The 23,606-nt window shown below is 36.4% G+C and overlaps 1 protein-coding gene across 2 annotated transcripts in view; it reads right to left on the reverse strand.

Annotated features, from left to right (window-relative positions):
- Positions 1-23,606, reverse strand: part of SBF2 (SET binding factor 2) — a 476,395-nt gene that overhangs the window by 242,136 nt on the left and 210,653 nt on the right. For both annotated transcript variants that reach the window (XM_032358786.1, XM_032358787.1), the window contains exon 4: positions 811-933. In XM_032358786.1, the coding sequence (XP_032214677.1) occupies positions 811-933 (123 nt within the window). The remainder of the gene's footprint in view (positions 1-810; positions 934-23,606) is intronic.

Below are 23,606 nucleotides of genomic sequence, written 5' to 3' on the forward strand. Positions count from 1 at the left end.
AAATGGAAGACAAAATACAACCTTTACAAATGATTCAGTTTATTTAAATTTGTGACTTTAAAACCTTAGAATTTGTTAGAAGTTACCCATTATCACTGAAATCTTGAAATGAAGCTAATTTTTATACAATATATAATCTCAATAATATACAAAGTTTTCCAGAAATTCCAAGTCCTTGGGAAATGTTAAGGTATATTTTATACCCTTCAAAAGATCTGTGATTTTGGACAATAATCAACATTACTATTACCAAAGGTAGCAACTGAAATAAAAGAATAGCCCTCTTCCTTCATAGCTTAAATGTATTTATAACTAAATAAAAAAAATTTTGCATTGGAAAAATTCTGAGTGTCTCAAAAAGGAAAATATCTGGAAGTAAAGAATATTTTAAAGCCATCCTGGCAATCAGAACTTTTTGAAATTGCAAATATCCATTCTACTTACTTGGGCCTGATATTCCTCAAAAGAAGATAAATAAAAACAGACAGAATTGTTCTATTACTAATACATTTTAAATTTGCTACAAACAATCAAATAATTTCTTTAAGATTCATAAATTTTGGAATCAGTAGCCATGGGATCTATATTAAAGCAAACACTACATCTTTATAAGTTTAAATAGTCACATTAACTCAGGAATTTATTTTACCCAACATAAACACATTTTTCAGTTCACACTAAATTTGTTTTATTGATGGATCCCTAAATCAATTTAAAGACATTTTAAATAAAAAATCATGCTACCATGGTTCACTCAAAATAGATTCACACAATAATACAAATCAATAATGACAACTGTGAGTTCTTTACCCTAAAAATTTCTGGATAATCTAATCTGGATACCAACACCAGGCTTTTGGGAGCAAACACTTCTGCAGGCTGAATTAAACCAGACACTTCCACTTCACCTTCAATCTCTTCCTTCTTTGTTCCCTAGAAAAAGATGCACTGTAATCAAGAGACAGAATTTCCTAGGTTTATAACACAAAAAACAGACATATCACACATTTTCATGTAATTTATAAAATCCAAAATTAATTATAAAATATAATTTATAATATAATTTACAAAACTCAAAAATAAAGACACAGACTTTGACAGGAATCTAAGAAGCAAGTAAGCAGGCAAAAAAATTATAAAGGAAGGCACGCTTATTTCACTTCTCACAAGCTCCTTATGCTATAGATTCATACCACAGCTTTATAGGAGCATTTGGTTTCTGAGGGAGGTACCAGTAATCAAAGGTAAAGAAAACACATTCAAATTATTTAAATAGTGACCCAAACAACTAAAAATGACACTCACTTAAATGGAAAGTCAGTTTTTAAGAAAGAAAAGATCTGTTTTAGAAGTAAGGCACTAATTTTCATTCTTGTTTTTCTAATTGTTTCAATCTTTCAAACAAAAGTGATGATCATTTAGGATTCTAAGACTTACAGAATGCTCAGTGTGCTTAGAAGTAAAGCCCAACTGGCTCTAAATTCCTTTGGTTAGTAAGCAACATTTTTTGAGAAGAGACAATATCTTTATACACAAAACTAAGTTTTGGAATATACTTACTACCAGTGAACTGTACACTTTAATAATGGTTAAGATGCTGAATCTTATGTCATGTATTTTTTAGCACAATAAAAACATCTATAATAAAAAATATCCTACATTTCAATGACTAAAAGTACTAATTAGTGAAATAAGCTTTGAAAACATCATTCTCATTTATGTGTCAACAAATATTTCCTATGTACCTACTGTTCCATAATACTTTATGATACACTATAAAACTTTAATAGCAATATTTCAAACAATATTTCAAAGAAAAAAAGACAAGAGAGTAAAGCATTCAGATTTATTTCTAAATGATATTCTAAGACGCCAGGTCATTTTCCCTAACTAGAATCCTCTTCCTTTTCTTTTCCATTAATCAAAGTTCCAGCTCAAAATTCTATCTCCCTCCTGAAACCTTTCTTTATTCATTTTTCTCCTAGTCTTACTTCTCAGCACAGTTTACCAAGATATCATACACCTCCAAACTCATTTCTCCCACCAAACCTCTCCCCAAAATGCCACAAAAAGCCATATCCAACTGTCTGCTTTACAGCTCTACTTAGATGACTAACAGATATCTTTTTTTTTTTTTTTAAGATTTTATTTATTTGACAGAGAGAGACACAGTGAGAGAGGGAACACAAGCAGGGGGAGTGGGAGAGGGAGAAGCAGGCTTCCTGCCGAGCAGAGAGCCCAATGCAGGGCTCCATCCCAGGACTCTGGGATCATGACCTGAGCTGAGGTCGGATGCTTAACGAATGAGCCACCCAGGTGCCCCCACTAACAGGTATCTTAAGCATGTCTAAAACACAGCTCCAGTGTTTCTCCCTGAACTCTATTCCTCCTACAGTATTTTCAGCCTCTGTTCATAGAAATCCTCTTTCCATTTGGCAGATCAAAATCGCTGATTCCTCTCTCTTTTGTATCTCATATCCAAACTGTCAGCAACTCCTGACTGCTTACCATGTCCACTGCTACCACAATACTATAAGCCACCATCACTGCCTGTCTGCATTATTTTACCAGGCTCCTTCAATCTCTCCCATTCCACTTTAGCCCCATTCTACTTCCTTGTAGCTCTAAAACGTGCTGGACATGCTCCCAGCCAAGGATCTTACTACTGTTTTTCTTCCTCTCCCTAGAATACTCTTTTCACAGATATTCTAATGATGAATTCCCTCATTTCCATTAGGTCTTCATTCAAGTGACTTCTGCTGTTAAGCCTTTGCTGGCACCCTATTTAAAACTGGAGTTCTGGGTTGGGGCGCCTGGGTGGCTCAGTGGGTTAAGCCGCTGCCTTCGGCTCAGGTCATGATCTCAGGGTCCTGGGATCGAGTCCCGCATCGGGCTCTCTGCTCAGCAGGGAGTCTGCTTCCCTTCCTCTCTCTCTGCCTGCCTCTCCGTCTACTTGTGATTTCTCTCTGTCAAATAAATAAATAAAATCTTTAAAAAAAAAAAAAAAAACTGGAGTTCTAGGGCGCCTGGGTGGCTCAGTCCGTTAAGTCAAGTCCCCCATCAGGTTCCTGTTCTGTGGGAGTCTGCTACTCCCTCTGCCCAGCCCCTGCTCATGCTTGAGCTCTTGTAAGCTCTCTGTTTCTCTAGCTTGCTCTCTCTCAAATAAATAAATAAATAAATAAAAAGCTTAAAAATAAAATAAAATAAAATTGCAATTCTCTAACATGCCCTATCTTCTTCCTTTGCTTTATTTTTTCCCATGGCACTTGTTACCATCCAACATACTACCCATTCCACTTATTTTTTGTTTGTCTGTCTCTTCCATTAGAATATGCTCCATAGGGACGCCTGGGTGGCTCAGTTGGTTAAGCAGCTGCCTTCGGCTCAGGTCATGATCCCAGCGTCCTGGGATCGAGTCCCACATCAGGCTCCTTGCTCGGCGGGGAGCCTGCTTCTCCCTCTGCCTCTGCCTGCCATTCTGTCTGCCTGTGCTCGCTCTCTCCCCTCTCTCTCTCTGATAAATAAATAAAATCTAAAAAAAAAAAAAAAAGAATATGCTCCATAGAAACGAGGATTTCTGTCTTGCCTACTGGTAATTTCCCAGTTCCTAAAACAAAAGTTGGGCACATGCGCACATACTTTCTGAGTATTTCTTCACTGCAGGAATAAATTTTCTTAGAATAGTTTTCTGGATATTTTACTAAGGGAAGTATCCTTCCCCACTCGTAGAAGCCAAGAACTATATTTTCTATCTCCTTTGGAGCCCGTATATTTTCTAATACTGTGAAATATAACCAAGTACTAGATGTCTATGGAATGCACATATCCAAAGGGAACTATCTGTTTACTTTTTGTATGTGTTATAAGGTCCCTATGCTCTTGAATGATTTTCATTTGTTGCAAAGCAAAAGCTTTGTTAAAGGTTGGTTTCTGAAATCCTTAGAAATAATAAAAATGTGATGAATATGAATTGCCGAAGATTTCCACACATAATGAATCATATTCTTTGTGGATTACTAACAAATCTGAAATGACAAAAGAATGACTAAAATTCCTCAAAGAGATAAAGCTATTCATTCTATGAGACTGTGATAAATCCCCTAGAGTACCATTAGAAGCCAGCTTGACTAAGGAGATAACCATTTCAATTAAATGACTATTAACCTACTTTGACCAAAACATAAAATAGAATGCATTGGTCATCTTTTTTTTTTAAGATTTTATTTATTTATTTGACTGAGAGAGAGCACAAAACTGAGCCATTCAGTCGCCCTGCATTGGTCATTTCTTAAAGCTATTCTTTAACTAAACATTCACTAACCGAACAGTTATTAACAAAAAGATATGGAAACTTAAAAATAAGCAGTAAATTTAAAACATAGGATATGAATCTTATGACCTTATAATAATGATTTCAAACTTGATTTTTTTTTTGAAGATTTTATTTGTTCATTTGAGAGAGCGAGAGGGAGTGAGCAAGTGAGAGAACACAAGCGGCAGAGGGAGAAGCAGGCTCCCTGCTGAGCAGGGAACCCATGCAGAGCTGGATCCCAGGACCCCAGGATCATGATCTAAGCCAAAGGCAGACACCTATGGGCTGAGCCACCCAGGAGCCCCAACATTTAATACTTTGTAGCAGAAAACATTTTCACATATTTTATCTCAAGAACAACATCTGCAACCCTTTTCCTATCCTAAAATTATTCCTATTTCTAGTAGGTCTAATTAAAGATACAAATTCATCTTTTTTTTAAGATAATAAGTTTATCTTCAACACTCTTCACTGAATTAACTCACAAAGTCACCTTATCCTTTGTACCTATCACAAGCACATGCCACAGCTTGCCCATTTACAGATTTTTTTTTTCTGCCTATTATTACTATGGACTACACGTACTAGTGGAATTCTCAGCTTCTGTGTAGTTTACATTCTATATAGGTCACAGACTCTTTGCTTCAATAATATGGGATAAGTTAGTATTCACCATATCAATCTGCCTCAAAAATGCTATTGCCCTTTGAACATATCTTGAAACAAAAATGCTAAGAATTATTAGATTACAGATTTTATGGACTGACTCCATAGGCATATTATTCAGGAAGTTCATCCTATCACTTAGGTTTAATCCATCAACCTCAACTTTGTTGCATTCTTAATACTTGATTCCTATCTCTTCTATCTTCTTGCTGAATACAGTATCATCTCTGTGCCAAGCTCACTTTCAACAATGCTATTTCATACTAAACCTCCTCTTAGAATATTTCTTTAAACATTCCGGTTAGAAAGGAGGTTAAAAGGAGGGCACCTGGTTGGCTCAGTCATTAAGCCTCTACCTTACGCTCGGGTCATGATCTCAGGGTCCTGGGATGGAGTCTGCACCTCCCTCTCCCTCTGCCCCTCTCCCGCAGCTCCTACTCTCCCTCCCTCTGTCAAATAAATAAATAAATAAATAAAGTCTTTTAAAAAGAGTATAAAAGGAATTACAGAAATAAAAAATTATCAGTTCTACCTTTCCCTTTTGAAATATAAGCAATTATTTACAGTACGCTACTATATAAAACTGCCTTGGTTATGCAGTTTAAGGACTTTAAAATTTTCCAATATTGGAAATAAAAGAGAATAAGTAGTTGCAAAGTTCTGTAAGGTCTATAATTCTCCCCCAAAAGCTACTCTGTTTCTTGTTAATCATGTTGACACGTCCACATGATAAAACCTGGTTTTTCCTTGCATCAGTCTAGAAAACAATGACTACATGAGAAATACACATATCAGGATAACAGGCCTTCAGACAAATCAGGCCAATAGTCTTGAGTTCAGAATTAAATTTACCTTTAGCAAAGACAATATCCAGATATTTTCCACCTTTAACAGTTCCTGGGTTCTATAGTGTTCTGAAGGTAGAACAAATTTATTTGTAGAGCTACTATATTTTCACCCAGAAAGCTTTCTATTTTTAAGTGGCACATAGTCCATAAATTATTTTTCTTTTTAAGATATACTAAGGAAGCATTTTCCAAAGTGTTTTCTACTGAAAACTAATATATACTACTTAGCAAAAAGGTTTTCAAATCAAATAATTTTGCAAACAGTAAGTTAAAGCCAAGTAAAACAGCTTTCTTTACTGCACAGTTTCTCAGACTTTGACATGCAAATACTGTTTGTACAATGCCAAGCAAAGGAGATATAAAATATTTCTCAAACTTTTTGGACCAGTGAAACCTCTTTATTACAGAACATTTAGAGGATCTAGTGCCCTATGGAATACACTGGGAAAGGCTATCATAAATTATTTTAAAATACAAAATATGTGAAACTGAAGTGTGTTGATGTTCATAGGTTCTATATCCTTAGAAAGTTAGATAAACAGAGTAACAGATTATTCTAGTTGGTATCTGTTTCATTAATTTATTTCATAAAGTAAGGTAAGCTCAGATGAGAAAACAATGCTGCTGGGAGCCAGGGTACTGCACAGCTACTGCTAGAATATATTTAGCATATCTGTGGTCTCTTCTCACTAAATGAGTTATGAACTTCTACTCTTGATCAACAGTTCTCAAACTTCAGTGTGCATCAAACCATGCAGGGCTTGTTAAAACAGATTTCTAAGTCCCATCCTTAGTGTTTCTGATTTGGTAGATCCGAGGTGGGGATTTACATTTCCTTTCTTTTTTTTTTAAGATTTTATTTATTTATGTGATAGACAGAGATCACAAGTAGGCAGAGAGGCACACAGAGAGAGAGAGGAAGAGAAGCAGGCTCCCCGCCGAGCAGAGAGCCTGATGTGGGGCTTGATCCCAGGACCCTGGGATCATGACCTGAGCCGAAGGCAGAGGCCTTAACCCATTGAGCCACCCAGGTGCCCCAGGATTTACATTTCTAACAGGTTCCCCAGTGATGCTGATACTGCTGGTTCAGGGACCACACTTTCAGAATCACTGCTCAAGACTAAATAATATCAAAATAACAACTAACATACACTCTATACTATACTAAGCATCATATCACTGTTAGTTAATTCATTTTACAATAAAGTTTTATTAAATACTATTTCCCAGTAAAGAAAACCAGAACTCCTTGGAGAAATGACATTCTATATCTGGGTCAGAAAAAATGTATACAATGAGTCTATTCATCTTATTGTGTCAAGGAATAAAAGAATCAAAATGAATAAAAATGAATAAAAATTGCAGTTGATTGAAACTCCTCAAACACACAAAACGCATGAGTCCATAATAACAATTTTTTTAAGTGGTCACTAGTGCCAATTGCTAGGGTACTAATCTACTATTCTGACTTTTTTTTAAAAAGAATAACTAAATTTACTAAACTTTCATATCAAGGTATAATTGATAAATGTTCTATTTTATAGATGAATTTCATTCAGTTAATAAGTGCAGAAGGGGTAAGAGAATGAGGAAATCACCTTTTTGCAATTCCTATTGAAATAATGTATTTAGGCAATGATCATCAATAGATACTAAAATGGTCTAGTGAAGGATAATACTACCCAAACCCACAAATCAATCTTAACATTACTAAAACTAGAGCAACCAGAAATTAAGTTCCTCTTGATAATGATAAAATAGGAAGTACAGCACACTATTTGAATAGTCTTGCTTTAAAAATTGAATGTGGATCTATTAAGCCTCTAAGTCTAATTATCACTTCATGGAAAATATGCCAAATAGAAGTACAAGTTAAATAATAATATGGGGAATTAATCAGCCAAATCCAGAATGTAGGGCCTTCCAATAGGAGAAATGACCCAGTTTCTCCACCACACACAAGAGTGGGACTGTTACAGAAAAAATTTAAGAAATATCAACATTACAATGTATAAGACTTATCTGGAGTCTGACTTAAATAAACCAAGACATTTCTGAGACAATAAGTTAGGTATCAGATATTAAGGAACTATTCAAAATTATAATTAATTTTGTTAAATATTATAATGGTAGATTGAGATGTAAATAAAAAAAAAAAACAAAAAACCCTTACAGTTAGAGACGTATATTAAAATATCCATAAGGGAAATACGGAGTTTTCATTAAAATGCCTCTCCCTCAAAAAAAAAAAAAAAAAAAAATTTAGATTTTAAAAGACTGACAAATACCGGTAATCTTTATTTTAAAAATTTTTTTAAGATTTTATTTATTTATTTGATATAGATCACAAGTAGGCAGAGAAGCAGGCAGAGAGAGAGGGGGAAGCAGGCTCCCCACTGAGCAGAGAGCCCAATGTGGGGCTCAATCTCAGGACCATGGGATCATGACCTGAGCCAAAGGTAGAGGCTTAACCCACTGAGCCAGCCAGGAGCCCCTATTTTAAAAAAATTTTTAAAGGTGGATACAGTGCAATGGAGTTCATTATACTATTGACTTTAATTTTCTATATGCTTAAAAATTTCCATAATAGGGACACCTGGGTAGCTCAGTGGTTTGGGCCTCTGCCTTTGGCTCAGGTCATGATCTCAGGGTCCTGGGATCGAGCCCCGCACTGGGATCTCTGCTCGACAGGGAGCCTGCTTCCCCCTCTCTCTCTCTCTGCCTACCTCACCGTCTACTTGTGATCTCTATCAAATAAATAAAATCTTAAAAAAAAATTTCCATAATAAAAATTAAAGGAAATAAAACCTTCACTGAGCACCTGCTATGTGTTGACATGGTTGCAAGTGATGGGAATTCAGAAGTCAACCAAAGAGACAAAGATCTATATTCTTTCCATAGATCTATATTTTTCTAGATGTAATTATATTATCTCATTAAATCCTTCCAACAATCCTCTGAAGTAGGTGCTATTATCATGACTTACCCATGATGAAAAAATTTACATAGCATGAGGTAAAGTAATTTACTGGAAGTTACACTTGTGTAGTAAATTTAGAGAACTAAGGTCTGAATCCAGAGACTAGTCTGGGAAAATTTTTAAAAGGGACCTTAGAAAAACATCTAATTAAAACTTCTCAAAGGATAAGCAAATAGAGATTGAGATTGAGAGGTTACAATGTTCACACATAAACTATAAAAAATGATTAGTGATATGTAAACTTGTCTGTCCATTTAACGTGTTTTACTAGGTGTCCGCCAAGTGCCAAGCACTAAGGCTGCAGTAGAGACAAAGCCCCTGCCCTTCTGAAGCACACATTCTGGGAGGGAAGACCAAATGAAAAGATGAATTTAAAAAATGAGCAAAATAATTCATTTGTGTTAGGTCCTATGGAGGTTTTTTCAAAAGTTGAACAATGGAGAGTGACTGGTCAAGGGAGCAAGGGAGATCAGAGAAAGCTTCTCTGAGAAGATGAAGTTGGAGCTGACGTTTCCAAGACTAGCAACTAGTTTCTTGAAAATCTCAAGCAGCACAATTCAGACAGAGACACAGCCAAATGAAAAGGACCTTAGGTAAGAAGGAGTTTGGTATATTTTAAGAAACCCAAGAGCAGCAAGAATATATAAAACCCAAGTCATTATAAAGAAAACTATGGCTCACCAGAAGTGTAGCTACCTTCTGTCACCCTACAACACGATTACAATATCATCGACTGTATTCCCTATGCTGTGATATTTATTCCTGTGATTTATTTATTCCATAACTTGAAGTCTGTGTCTTCCACTCTCCTTCACCCTTTTTGCCCATCCTCCCACCCTCTTTCTCTGGCAACCATCACTTTGTTTTCTGTATTTATAGGTCTGATTCTGTTTTTTGTTTATTTATTCATTTGTTTTATTTTAAAGATTCCACAAGAGTGAAATCATCTGATATCTGTCTTAGACTGACTTATTTCACTTAGCTTAATACCCTCTAGGTCCATCCATGTTATTGCAAATGGCATGATCTCATGCTTTGTTATGACTGTGATATTCCACCATATATCTGGAATACTATACACACCTTCCTTATCTATTTGCCTTTTTAAAAAAAAAAAAAAAAAGATTTATTTATTTATTTATTTATTTGGCAAAGAAAGAGAGACACAGAGAGAACACAAGCAGGGGAAGCTGGAGAGGGAGAAGCAGGCTTCCCACTGAGCAGGGAGCGTGATATGGGGCTCGATCCCAGAACCCTGGTATCAGGACCTGAGCCAAAGGCAGAGGCTTAACCCACTGAGCCACCCAGGCACCCTATTTGTTTACTGATGTACACTTAGGTTGCTTCCACATCTTGGCTATTGTAAATAATACTGCAGTAAAAAGAAAGGTGCATATATCTTCTCAAATTACTGTTTTCATTTTCTTTGGGTAAATACCCTAGTAGTGGAATGATTGGATCATATGGTATTTCTCTTTTTATTTTTTGGGAGACCTCCATACTATTTTCCACAGTGGCTATACCAGTTTACATTCCTACTAACACTACATAGATTTCATATCCTTGCCAATACGTTATTTCTTGTCTTTCTGATTTTAGCCATTTGAGAGGTGTTTCTGATTTTAGCCATTTGAGAGGTGCTTCTCATTGTGGTTTTTATTTGCATTTCCCTGATGATGAGTGATACTGAACATCTTTTCATATGTCTGTTGGCCATCTGTAAGTCTTCTTTGTGAAAAAGTCTATTTAGGTCCTCTGTGCAATTTTTAAAAAAAGATTTATTTATTTGAGACAGAAAGAGTGAACAAGCAGGGGAGGGGGGTGTAGAGAGAGAGAGAATCCTGAAGCAGACTCTCTGCTGAGCGTATAGCCCAGTGCAGGGCTTGATCCCAGGACCAAGAAATCATGACCTGATCTGAAATCAAGAGTCAGCCGCTTAACGGAACTCAGCAACCCAGCTGCCCCCTCTGTGCATTTTTAATTAAAACTGTTTCTTGAAGAGTTTTAAGCAAGGAGGGTAATCTCAATTCTGTTTTGAAAAAAATCACTCTAATGTTGAATGGAGAATAGCTTGCAAAAGTAGAAATAGGAAGGCATTGTTAGAAGTCTGGTAGGTGGGTGGCTGGGTTATGGATGTTGGGAAGGGTATGTGCTATATGGTAAGTACTATGAAGTGTTTAAACCTGGTGATTCACACCTGTACCCCTGGGGCTAATAATATATGTTAATAAAAAATTAAAAATTAAAAAAAAAGAAGTCTATTAGATAAGGCAAGATGTACAGTAGAGTAGATAGGAGATAGAAGAAAAGTAGTGATTAAGGATTCAATCTGGAAGTAGAATTGACAGGATTCGCTAATGACTAGAATGTGCAGGAGAAAGGGAGGGTAAGTGGTAATTCTAAGTTTTATGTTTGAAACACATGGCTGGATAGTAATGACATTTACTAAAAATAGAAAACTAAAGAAGACACAGATAGGGGCTGGAGATGGAAAGAGGAATGGGGAGTAATCAGGAGGCAATATGCCTTGCATATTTTAAAGGCTCAATAAATGTGAGTTCCATTCCTCTTTCAATCAGTTTTTTTTGGGGCGCCTGGGTGGCTCAGTGGGTTAAGCCACTGCCTTCGGCTCAGGTCATGATCTCAGGGTCCTGGGATCGAGTCCCAGATCGGGCTCTCTACTCAGCAGGGGCCTGCTTCCCTTCCTCTCTCTCTGCCTGCCTCTCTGCCTACTTGTGATCTCTCTCTGTCAAATAAATAAAGTTCTTAAAAAAAAAAAAATCAGTTTTTTTTTCTATTATTATAAAAACAGGACAGCAAGAAGCTAAAGCTCTGTTTAGAAATAATGACTATAAAGTCAATTATATCTCAATTTAAAAAGAAGAAACAAAAAATGGCTATAAAAACAACTTAAAGGTAATTAAAAATATGCATAGGAATATACTAAATGCAACAAGTTTAAAAAGTAGTAAACAGTATATAGGGTTAATTATTTTTACTTTTTTAATAAAGATTTTATTTATTTGACAGAGACACAGCGAGAAAGGGAACACAAGCTGGAGAAGTGGGAGAGGGAGAAGCAGGTTTCCTGTCTGAGCAGGGAGTCCAATGTGGGGCTTGATCCCAGGACCCTGAGATCATGACCTGAGCCGAAGGCAGATGCTTAACAACTGAATCACCCAGGCGTCCCTATGTTTACATTTTTTTTTAATTTTTTTTAAAAGATTTTATTTATTTATTTGACAGAGAGAGATCACAAGTAGGCAGAGAGGCAGGCAGAGAGAGAGAGAGAGGAGGAAGCAGGCTCCCCGCTGAGCAGAGAGCCCGACGCGGGACTCGATCCCAGGACCCCGAGATCACGACCCGAGCCGAAGGCAGCGGCTCAACCCACTGAGCCACCCAGGCGCCCCTATGTTTACATTTTTAATGTGGAGGAGAAAAGGCCTGCAAGGTTATACTCCAAAAAATTAGCATTTTTCTTAGCATGTGTCTTTGGTCATGGGATTATGGCTGACACATACCACATAAAAATATACAAATATCTAGTGAAAAATAATCTGCTAAAATATTTACTCTTGTACTATCTTTTTAACAAAAAGTTTAAAGTTTTAAAAAGTAAACAGTAACGTTTATCAGTAGGTTTATTTAACACTTATTGAATGGTTGGCCACACATAGCAGGTGTCACAGAAGGATAAGGTGTAGTTTTCTGTGTCAGGAAATTTATATTCTAGCTTAAGCGCTAAAACCAACACAGGTGAAATAACAGCAATAAGTGCAAAACAATACTGTAACATTTTGAAGTTCATATTTAAAGTGCTTATGAAACTCTGAGAAGGGAAATCAGTGAGACCCACAGCAGTGAGCTGGAATTTAAAGGATAAATAGAAAAGTCAGAGATAAAGGTAAAGGGAGAAAAAGAAATCCAATGAGACAAGTCAAAGCATCCAAAGAGTCAAGCTTAGAAAAAAGCAGTATGCTAAGTACATGACCAGCTTGAATTTTAATATGTATCTAATCTACTTATTACATTTTCCTAATTTTAGCCCTTATTTACCTTTTAAAAATATGAGCTAAACACTAAATTTTTATGCTAGGCATATTTAAGTAAAGTGTGTTGCCTATGTTCACATTATTAGTGGATAAAATAGATTAATTTGTAATATACTTTTAAATGATAATTTGTTGAAGCTTTAATTTTTGACATCTTTTATTTCAGTAATTCTTACTACATACTGTTTTTTAAACACCCTTTACCCTCCAGTTAATATGCACTGAATAAAGCAGTTAATAAGTTAATCATCATTAACTGAAAAATATGATCACTGTTACTATGTTCCTTATCCTTTATCCCCAAGACATAATTAATTCAAATAAATTGTTAGCTATTATTCAAGAATTCTTTGGTATATCTTTTAAGATTATTAAGAGCATCTATGACTGACTTCAAATGTCAACATTATGACAAATACTATTAAGCTAATCCTTATCTCTGAAGAAAAAGAAATAATTATCACAAACTTTTGTATGAGGTAGGAAAACTGCAAATAAACTTGTTTCTTTCTAACAAGGTTAATCAACTCCAAATTAGGTTCTCATAAATTCAAGAATATTATTTTGTGAAATACAAAAGTCAATGGGCTCTTTTGAAAGTTCTTTTCCATTATGTGTTAAAATTGGTAAAAAAGATTAGAAATGACAAAACATTAAATTAGCTTTTAGATGAAAAATTGTATTATTTGGTGAGTTATAAGATCATAGGACTTAAGTTTACAAATTCATAATTTAAATAAAAGGTACTTCTCTGGAATCCCTAATTTAGAAGTTTATAATGTTGGGCACTAAGATCCAAGATTTCAGCTTTATTTTTTTAAAGAACACATGCTGAAACTTTATTGATTATGTAACATGGCATAGTGAAATATTCCATAAAAATACAGGACATTTGGTCATATTAAATATATTGGTCTAAAAAGCAGGTGTTATTCAGATGATGAAATATTCTGTGGATCACAATTTATGTAGAAACTCTATATTTACTATGAGCAAAATTAATATATATCTCTAAAATCAGAAGTAGTTAGGGGTGCCTGACTGGCTCAGTCAGAAGAACATCGTGACCTCAGGGTAATGAGTTTGAGCCCCGCATTGGGTATAAAGATTACTTAAACAAATAAAACTTAATTAGGGGTGCCTGGGTGGCTCAGTCAGTTAAGTGTCCAACTCTTGATTTCAGCTCAGGTCAAGATTTTAGGGTTGTGAGACTGAGCCCAATGGCTCCCTCCTTGGCGGGGACTTTGTCCTGAGATTCTTTCCCTCTGCCCCTCACCCCACTCTTGCTCAAGTGTTGTCCCTCTCTCTCTCTCTAAAATGAATAAATAAATCTTTTTTTTTTTTTAAGATTTTATTTACTTATTTGTCAGAGAGAGAGACAGCACAAACAGCAGGGAGCAGCAGGCAGAGGGAGAGGCAGAGGGAGAAGCAGGCTCCCCGCTGTGCAAGAAGTCCCACTCAGGATTCAATCCCAGGACTCTGAGATCATGACCTGAGCTGAAGGCAAATGCTTAAACGACTGAACCACCCAGGCGTCCCAATAAATCTTTTTTTTTTTAAAAAGCATAAAATCAGAGGTAGTTAACATGATAGAATAATAAAACAATATAGTACTAGAAGGTAACCACTTCATTTTACAAACAAGGAATCTCATGCCTAGAGACATGAAATCACTTGCTATGATCATATAGCTCATTCAGTGTAGAATGGGGATTAATAAGTCAAGTCTTCTAACTCGTGGGTTAGTTCTTTTTCAGCTATCTTGTATTCATATACAACATTTAAAAGAAATAGGTATTAGTTCAAAGAACTGTTTAGAAGACATGACATACGAAAAAAGTCAAGCTATAAATCTGGGAAGATGTCCACACTTTATTCCATTAAGTATAGCTGCATGTAATAATCCTTCTTGTATTTAAATTAAATAGCAACAACAATACACAGTTCTTGCTGCAGCTCTTCTTATTGTAAAATTGTCCAAATTTAAGCAAAGGGATTTAATATTGAAGGATTTTGGGAACTTGTTCTAAAAAGTTTGTCCTCTTGTTTTAATGTCTCATACATTTTAAGCATATAATACTAGTCATAACTAATTCAATGAAATGTTTTCCCTACAGAATGCATCTGTGATGGATGTCAAGAGGAGTGCTAAGACACAGCATTCTGTGCAGTAAGAAGTTCTCAGTTTGAAAAGGGAGAGGATGGAGAAAGAACCCTTGCACAAAAAGCATAATCTTCCATTCCTACTACAAAGAGAATCCTATGTGGATATTTGTATATGTTGCAAATTATCAAACGACAGAATAAACTCAAGATATATGTCCCCCCAATTCTTACGTCTGTCTGAATTATTTTACTTATGCTAGTTTTCACTCGATTCTCCTCATTGAATGAGGTCTGAGGTTTAGTCTCTAAGATACCATCAAGCATAATGCTGACTAGGGGTACCTGGCTGGCTCAGTAGTGTGTGACTCTTGATCTTGGGGTTGTGAGTTCGAGCCCCAAAGGGGGCATAGAGATTACTTTAAAAATAAAATCTTAAAAAAAAAATAGTATAATGTTAGTCTTCTCTAATTTTTTTTAAGATTTTATTTATTTATTTGACATAGAGAGATCATAAGCAGGCAGAGAGGCAGGCAGAGAGGGGGAAAAGCAGGCTCCCTACTGAGCAGAGATCCTGATGCAGGGCTTGATCCCAGGACCCTGAGATCATGACCTGAGCCGAAGACAAAGGATTAACACACTGAGCCACCCAGGCACCCCGATCTTCTCTAATTTCTAATTTAGTGAGATACATAATCATTGACAAAACCCTCCTTATAGAATCAAGATTATTCCAAAGAGATATTCATAACCGTGTTATTCATAATATTGATAAGAGAGGAGATGCCCATTAGGAGATGGTTTAAGTATATTATATCCAAGGTCAATGAATGTGTAGACATTAATTATATCTATAAAGAGTTTTAGTTTTTTTTAAAAATTCTTATTATTAAAACAAAATACATTTAATTACTGCTTTTTTTTTTCTGTTCTCTTTCTTTTTTCCCCAATACATTCTAAATTTTCTACAGTGAGCACAATTTAAGTGTTTGATAACCAAGTGAGGGAAAAAGAAATAAAGAAAAAATGATTAGGTTAGTCTTCAGATAAATCAAATGTTTTATGTGATTTCCTACACTGCTCCAAGTTTTCCCAACAAGAGATTTGTTTAGAAATCCATTTTTATTACTTCATTTTTCCAGATAAATTGCTCAATCATTTGGAATTGCTTTATTTTACTATGAGCATTTATTTTTTTCTCACAAAGTTCAATAACTATTTAAATAACACTTGTTAAAATGTACAGATTCCATTGATTTGTAATGTTTCCACTGTCAGATACTGATAATAACTAATAAGTAAGACCAATTATGGTATATTCTTGACATTTTTTCTTGAAATAATATACAATGATAAAATTTTGCAGCCTTGTAATATATGTTTTAGTATTTGATATTGATATTTGGTCTCTGGAGACAGACAAATTCAAGCTTTTTAATTTAGTTACCAGAACTCCCTGGGTAAGTCTTTTAGCCTCATCCATAAAATGGATGGTTAAAACTTACCAAGTGCTGTTCTTTTTTTTGTTTGTTTTTAGATTTTATTTATTTATTTGAGAGAGGGAAAACAAGCTGGGGGTGGGGCAGAGGGTGAAGGAAAAGCAGGCTCCCCACTGAGCAGGGAGCAGTCAATCCCAGGACTCTGGGATTATGACCTGAGCCTAAGGCAGACGCTTAACTGGCTAAACTACCCAGGCACACCCCGCCCCAAGTGCTGTTCTTGAGAGAGTAAAATAAAATAAATTACCTGTGAGTTAAATAATATGGAATAAAGGTTCTGTAAAACTTTCAGCACAGCGCCTGGAACATGATAGGCCTTCAACGTATCATAAACATGATAATCTTTTTTTTTTTTCCTATCCATAGCTTTTTGCCTGGACTGCCCTTTCTATTTCCTCTACTCTAAGCTTTTATTAGCTCTTGTTTTTTAAATGGCCACTGGGTCCTTTAAAATCTGTAAGATTTATTTCAGCTGCATGTCTCTAATTATTAACTCCATCACTGAACTGGTACTTAGCATAGGTACTTAGGAGAATCTTCATACTTAAATTTTGATTTTGCCTTACACACCAGATTTTAAGCCAACTGAGATAAAGAAACATATCCTATTCCTTCTATGTACCTCTTTATTCTTCATCTTAGTTCTCCAATGTACCTTCAATCATCACCCCCCATCCTTTGACAATTTATTTGCTGACACACCAAATGTCTTTACTGTGAATTGCATCATTACTATTGGTTCATAAACATAATTATAAACACAGTAAAAAGACTTTAAAAAGATACAACTAAATAAAAAATTTAGAGAGGTCTATCTTTTAGATAAGCCCATAAAAAGCAACCTTATATTTATCTTCTTTTAGTGATTACATTAAAGAATTACAATCATATTGTCTAGTTGAATAATTTTGGGAACACGCTTTCAAAAGTTTAATACAAAGATTTTGCTTGTCATTATTGACAGTGTTACTGTATCCTGGAAAGATAAGAGCCAACATTCTTAAAGTTGCACAATTATACTTTGGATGGTGTGTGTCCCTAAGTTCCTCCTCTTCAGGCTTCCAAATAATGTGTCATAGTATATTTGGTATGAAGTAATTCACACCAAATGAGAATTAAAAGATCTATTTTTGAACTGATGATATGTTCCAGAAATAAAAGAAAAACACATTTTTAAAAAAGAACAGAGTTAACTCACACCAAAAATGGGGAAAACATTAATGATGACCTGGAAAGGAACATCATCAGAGTTTTAATACTATTTACTGAAATTCTGCCTCATTGTTTGTGCCATTTTGGGGGATCAATTCCAAACAACATTAACTTTCTGTTATGAGCACAGAAAAGCTATCATATAATACAATTCCACTGAGTACCTTACTACCTAACTGCAATTCTATAGGAGCCAGAATTCTCACAGCTTATTTTCATTTTCAGAAACTTGGGAAAACTCTTAAGAAGCAGAATATAAGCTTCTGTAAGGTGATTATAAAAACTAAGTAAATTATAATTTTGGGTCCACTTAAAATGGAAAATGGGCAAATATCTAAGCTTAAAAAGAAAAAAAGGTTTTTAAACATTTATTCCAAATACACAAGAACCTACATCTTGTTTCTAGTATTATTGTCCAATCAAATGAGCCAAGGATCCTTGGAAAAATGGTTGATTTCAAGGCCAAGGGCAAGGAAGGAATAAGATGATCCTGGATCAGCTTATTATGACACAAAATTTTAAAAATGCTTTAAAAAATGATGAGGCCTTTTCACAAGAAAATAGGAACCAACTTGAAGGATATAAGTCTAGGACAATTTGTGCATGAAAACCATTAATTAAATACTATTAAAGAAAACACAAAGTGGAAAAAATGAGTCTATAGCTCAGACAGACAAGACAGGAAAAGGTCTTCCCTGCTTATAGTAAAATGTCAACTACTGACCAGTAAAGGTAGAAGATGTTTGGAGGTGGGAATATGAATATTTACAATTCTTAAATACTCTTGATGGGTTGACTACTTTATCATTATAAAATGACCTTCTTTGTCAATTATTACAGCTTTTAGATTAAGTCTATTTTGGGGGTGCCCAGGTGGCTCAGTTAGTTAAGCATCCCACTTTTAGTTTTTTTTTTTTTTTTGACTCAGGTCATGATCTCAGGGTTGTGAGATCGAGCCCACACTGGGTTCTGCATTCAGTGAGGAGTCAGCTTGAGATTCTCTCTCTCTAACCCTCCCCTCATTTGCAAGCAGCCATCTCTCTCTATATATAATAAGTAAATTTCTTTTAAACTTTTTTTTTTAAGATTTTATTTATTCATTTGACAGACAGAGATCAGAAGTAGGCAGAGAGGCAGGCAGAGAGAGAGGGGAAAACTGACTCCCTGCCGAGCAGAGAGCCAGATGCAGGGCTCGATCCCAGGACCCTGGGATTGTGACCTGAGCCAAAGGCAGGAGGCTTAACCCACTAAGCCACCCAGGCGCCCCCCAACCTTTTTTTTTTTTTTTAAGATTTTATTTATTTATTTGACAGAGAGAAATCACAAGTAGATGGAGAGGCAGGCAGAGAGAGAGAGAGGGAAGCAGGCTCCCTGCTGAGCAGAGAGCCCGATGCGGGACTCGATCCCAGGACCCTGAGATCATGACCTGAGCCGAAGGCAGCGGCTTAACCCACTGAGCCACCCAGGCGCCCCCCCACCTTTTTTTTAATAAGTAAATCTTTTTTTTTTTTTAAGATTTTATTTATTTAAGAGAGAGAGATCACAAGTGGACAGAGAGGCAAGCAGAGAGAGAGAGAGGAGGAAGCAGGCTCCCTGCGGAGCAGAGAGCCCAATGTGGGACTCGATCCCAGGACCCTGAGATCATGACCCAAGCTGGAAGGCAGAGGCTTAACTCACTGAGCCACCCAGGTGCCCCAAATAAGTAAATCTTTTTTAAAAAGCCTATTTTGTCTGACAAGTATAGCTACTATAGCTTTCTTCTGGTTTTCATTTGCATGCCGTATTTTCTTCTATCTTCACTTTCAGTCTGTATCTATCTTTAAAGCTTAAGTGAGTCTCTGGTAGGTAGCATTTAGTTGGGTCTTATTCTTTTTAATCCATTCAGCCATTCTAAGTCTTTGGATTAGAGAACTTAATCTGTCTACAATTAAAGTAATTACTGATCAGTTTATACTTACTAATGCCATTTTATTCCTTGTTTTCTGGATATTCTGTAATTCCATTGTTCCTTCCTTCCTCTCTTGCTTTCTTCCTTTGTTACTTGATGTTTTTCTTTAGTGTTATGCTTGGATTCCATTCTCTTTATCTTTTCTGTATCTACTAGAGGTTTTTACTTGTGGTTACCGAAGTTTGCATAAAACATTTTTTTTAAGATTATTAATTTATTTATTTGACAGACAGAGATCACAAGTAGGCAGAGAAGCAGGCAGAGAGAGGGAGAAGCAGGCTCCCTGCTGAGCAGAGAGCCCCAATGCGGGGCTTGATCCCAGGACCTGAGATCATGACCTGAGCCGAAAGCAGAGGCTTTATCCCACTGAGCCACCCAGGTGCCCCAGCATAAAACAATTTTTAACAGTCTACTTAAGTTGATAACAACTTACATTAAAACATATTCTAAGCACTACATTTTTAATCCCCCCTCACCTAATTTATGTTTTTTGAGGCTATAATTTACATCTTTTTTTTAATCTTATGTATCCATTAACATGTTTTTATATAGTTATTTTACTACCTTTACTTTAAGATTTTATTTATTTATTTACTTAAGAAAGAGAGAGAAAGAAGAGCAGGAGAGGTTCAAGCAGGATCTATACTGAGCATGGAGCCTGACCCGAGGCTTGATCTCATGACCCTGAGTTCATGATCTGAACTGAAATCAACAATCAACCCAGCCACCCACGTAGTCCTCTACTTTTGTCTTTTAATCCCTTCATACTAGGCTTTATAAGTGATTAAATCACCATCTTTATAACATTAGATTTTAGGATTTACACTTTAATATGTTTTCCTGTTATTAATTAGTACCCTTTCATTTCAGCTTAAAGAACTCCCTTTAACATTCCTTATAAGGCCAGTCTAGTGGTGATGAACTTCTTTAGCTTTTGCTTGTCTGGAAACATGTTTATGTCTTCTTCAATTCTGAAGAACAACTTTGCCAGGTAGAATATTCTTGGCTGAATGCACCTTGCCACTCCCTACTAGCCCACAAAGTTTCTGCTAAGAAATCTGCTCATAGGCATGGGGGAGCCCTGTATGAACAAACTGTTTTTCACTTCTACTTTCAAGATTCTCTCCTTGTCCTTAACTCTTGACACTTCAGTTTTAATGTGTCTCGGTGTTGGTCTCTTTGGGTTCACCTTTATTGGAACTCCACAGGCTTTGTGGACTTTGATATCTGTTTTCTTCCCCCATGTTAGATTTCAGTCATTACTTCTTCAAATAAGTTTTCTGCCCTTTTCTCTTTTCTCCTTCTAGAATACCTAAATTGTGGATGTTGGTCTACTGGATGCTGTCATATAAGTCCTTAAAGCTATCTTCACTCTTTTTCATTCTTTTTTCTTTTTGTTCTTTTGATTGGGTGATTTCCACTGTCCTGTCCTCGTCTTCTTTCTTCTCCTTCATCTTGTCTGCTGTTAAATCCCTTTTGGTATTTTTCAGTGTGGTTATTCTATGCTTTGGCTCTGTGACTTGTATTTGGTACTTTTTTATGTTTTGTGTTAAACTTCTGACCTTATTCATTCTTCTCCTGTGCTAAGGGACCATCTTTATAATCATTATTTTGAACCTTTTGTCAGGTAAATTTCTTACCTCCATTTCTCCTTTTTCTGAGGTTTTATTCTGTTCTTTCATTTGGAACATATTCCTGTTTCTTCATTTTCCTTGACTTTCTTTGTTAGTTTCTATGCATTCCTAATCTTGAAGGAGTGGACTCTCCTAGGAGCACGAACCTTATCAATTCAATCTTCCATAGTTCTTCGCTATCTCTCAAACCTCTGTGATTGTCAAGCAGACTACCTTATTCTTAGTGCTTCCTGTAGTTGAGGGTGTATCAAGACTTGTCAGTGTGCTAAAGAAAAGGATCTCAGCAACCACATTCTGACTGACTAAAAGCCAGGTCCTGAGGAAGCAGTTTTTAATGTATGCAAATACATACATTAAAGTCTTTCAGTGAAAGACTTGGAGATGGGTATTTCTGTCTGCTGCTTCTGCACTGAGTCCTGGGTGGGGATGGCCAGGTAAGAACTTTCTTTTTTTGCTTAAGTCCTGTGGGACCTTACAATTTAAGCCTTCCTAGCTACCAGAGCCAACATATTAAAAGGGTGCATTCCTTAGGCAGCAACTGCAAATCTGAATTGCCAGACATGGGCACAGATCTTTTCAGGGGAAAACTGGTGAAGTGAAGTGGGCCAGAGAGAACACAGAGATGCACCTGTTAGCCTCCCTGGTCTCCACTGAGGTCCCCAGAGATATGCTAAATTAGAAACCTGACCCTAAGGCAGGAACTTTTAAAGTATGCAAATAGGGACAACTGGGTGGCTCAGCTGGTACAGCGCATGCCTTCAGCTCAGGTTATTATCCCAGTGTCCTGCGATGAAGTCCCACACTGGGCTCCCTGCTCAGCAGGAAGCCTGCTTCTCCCTCTGCCTGCTGCTCCCTCTGCTTGTGTTCTCTCTCTGACAAATAAATAAAATCTTTTTAAAAAATTTTTAAATTTGGGTGCCTGGGTGGCTCAGTGGGTTAAGCCGCTGCCTTCGGCTCAGGTCATGATCTCAGGGTCCTGGGATCGAGTTCCGCATCAGAGAGCCTGCTTCCCTTCCTCTCTCTCTGCCTGCCTCTCTGCCTGCTTGTGATCTCTCTCTGTCAAGTAAATAAATAAAATCTTAAAAAAAAATTTTTTTTAAATTAAAAAAAAAAAGTATGCAAATGGGACTCTTTCAGGGAAAGACTGGGAGATGGAGAGTTCTGTTCTCTTCATCCTGAGCCCTAGACCCACTTGTCTCATGGACACTGGCTTTCAAAGTTAGGTGTTTTGGATGCCCATACCTCAGGTGCAAGTCTGAAACATTATCCAGTTGAGGCTAGATGTTGGGTCCAAATGCCTTATGCATCAGGGAAAAGCTGGAAGTTATAAATTCCTTCCCAAAATCACTGTGCAAGGGGTAAGATTTATGATAAGAGTCTGTCTTAGCCTTCCCTACTCATTTCAGTGTGGGTATTTTTGCACAGTGTGAGTTGCTCAGCTAGTTTCCGATTTCTTTCAGAAGGAATCATTCAATGGCAGCAGCAGATCTGGTGTGTCTGTGGGAGGAACTGAGTTCAGGAGCTTGCTGTATCACCAATGACAATGGAGGAACCCCCTACATCATCTTAATGTATTACTTTTCTGTCAGTTATTTTGGGGCAAGAGGGGTTGGCTGTGAGGGAGAAAGAAAAAAGAACGTGAAAAATCACGGTTTCATTGGGCAATTCTAGGGAATTGTGAAGAGATACCATCAGCAATAGAGAAATAAGGGGCACCTGAGTGACTCAGTTGGTTAAGTGTCTGCCTTCGACTCTGGTCATGATCCCGGGGTCCTAGAATCGAGCCTCACTTCAGGCTCCCTGCTCAGCGGAGGGCCTGCTTCTCCCTCTCCCTCTGCCTCTCCCTACCACTCTGCCTACCTGTACTCTCTGTCAAATAAATAAATAAAATCTTAAAAAAAAAAAAAAGAATAGAAAAATAAAATATTGCATTTTCAGAACTAACTTAAATTCTGAAGATCAACATAGAAATGAAAGGTCACCTAAAAGAGATAGGCTTTTGGCTAGAGAACACTTTTAGACTAAATAGATAAAAAATGGGAATTTGATTATTATTTGTTGGCAACATCCACTCAAACACTATCCACAATAGAAATGGCTATTGTCACTGACTTATAAGTTTTTGTCCCCACTAACAACACAGTCTCTAATCTCAAATGGAAACAGTGGGCTATGTTAGTCTAATAGGCATTAATATTAGACATAAAATATTCCTTAGTTTGATTCCACAACCAAAATGCTTCAGATTTTGAAATGGCTTCCCACAAAGATCTGACAACAGAGAGAGAATTTATTGATAATACAGATGATGCATATTTTGTTCTATGTTAACTTTTAATTTACCACAGTAAA

Source organism: Mustela erminea, chromosome 9 (genome assembly GCF_009829155.1).
Source record: "Mustela erminea isolate mMusErm1 chromosome 9, mMusErm1.Pri, whole genome shotgun sequence".
Taxonomy (NCBI): Eukaryota; Metazoa; Chordata; class Mammalia; order Carnivora; family Mustelidae; genus Mustela; species Mustela erminea.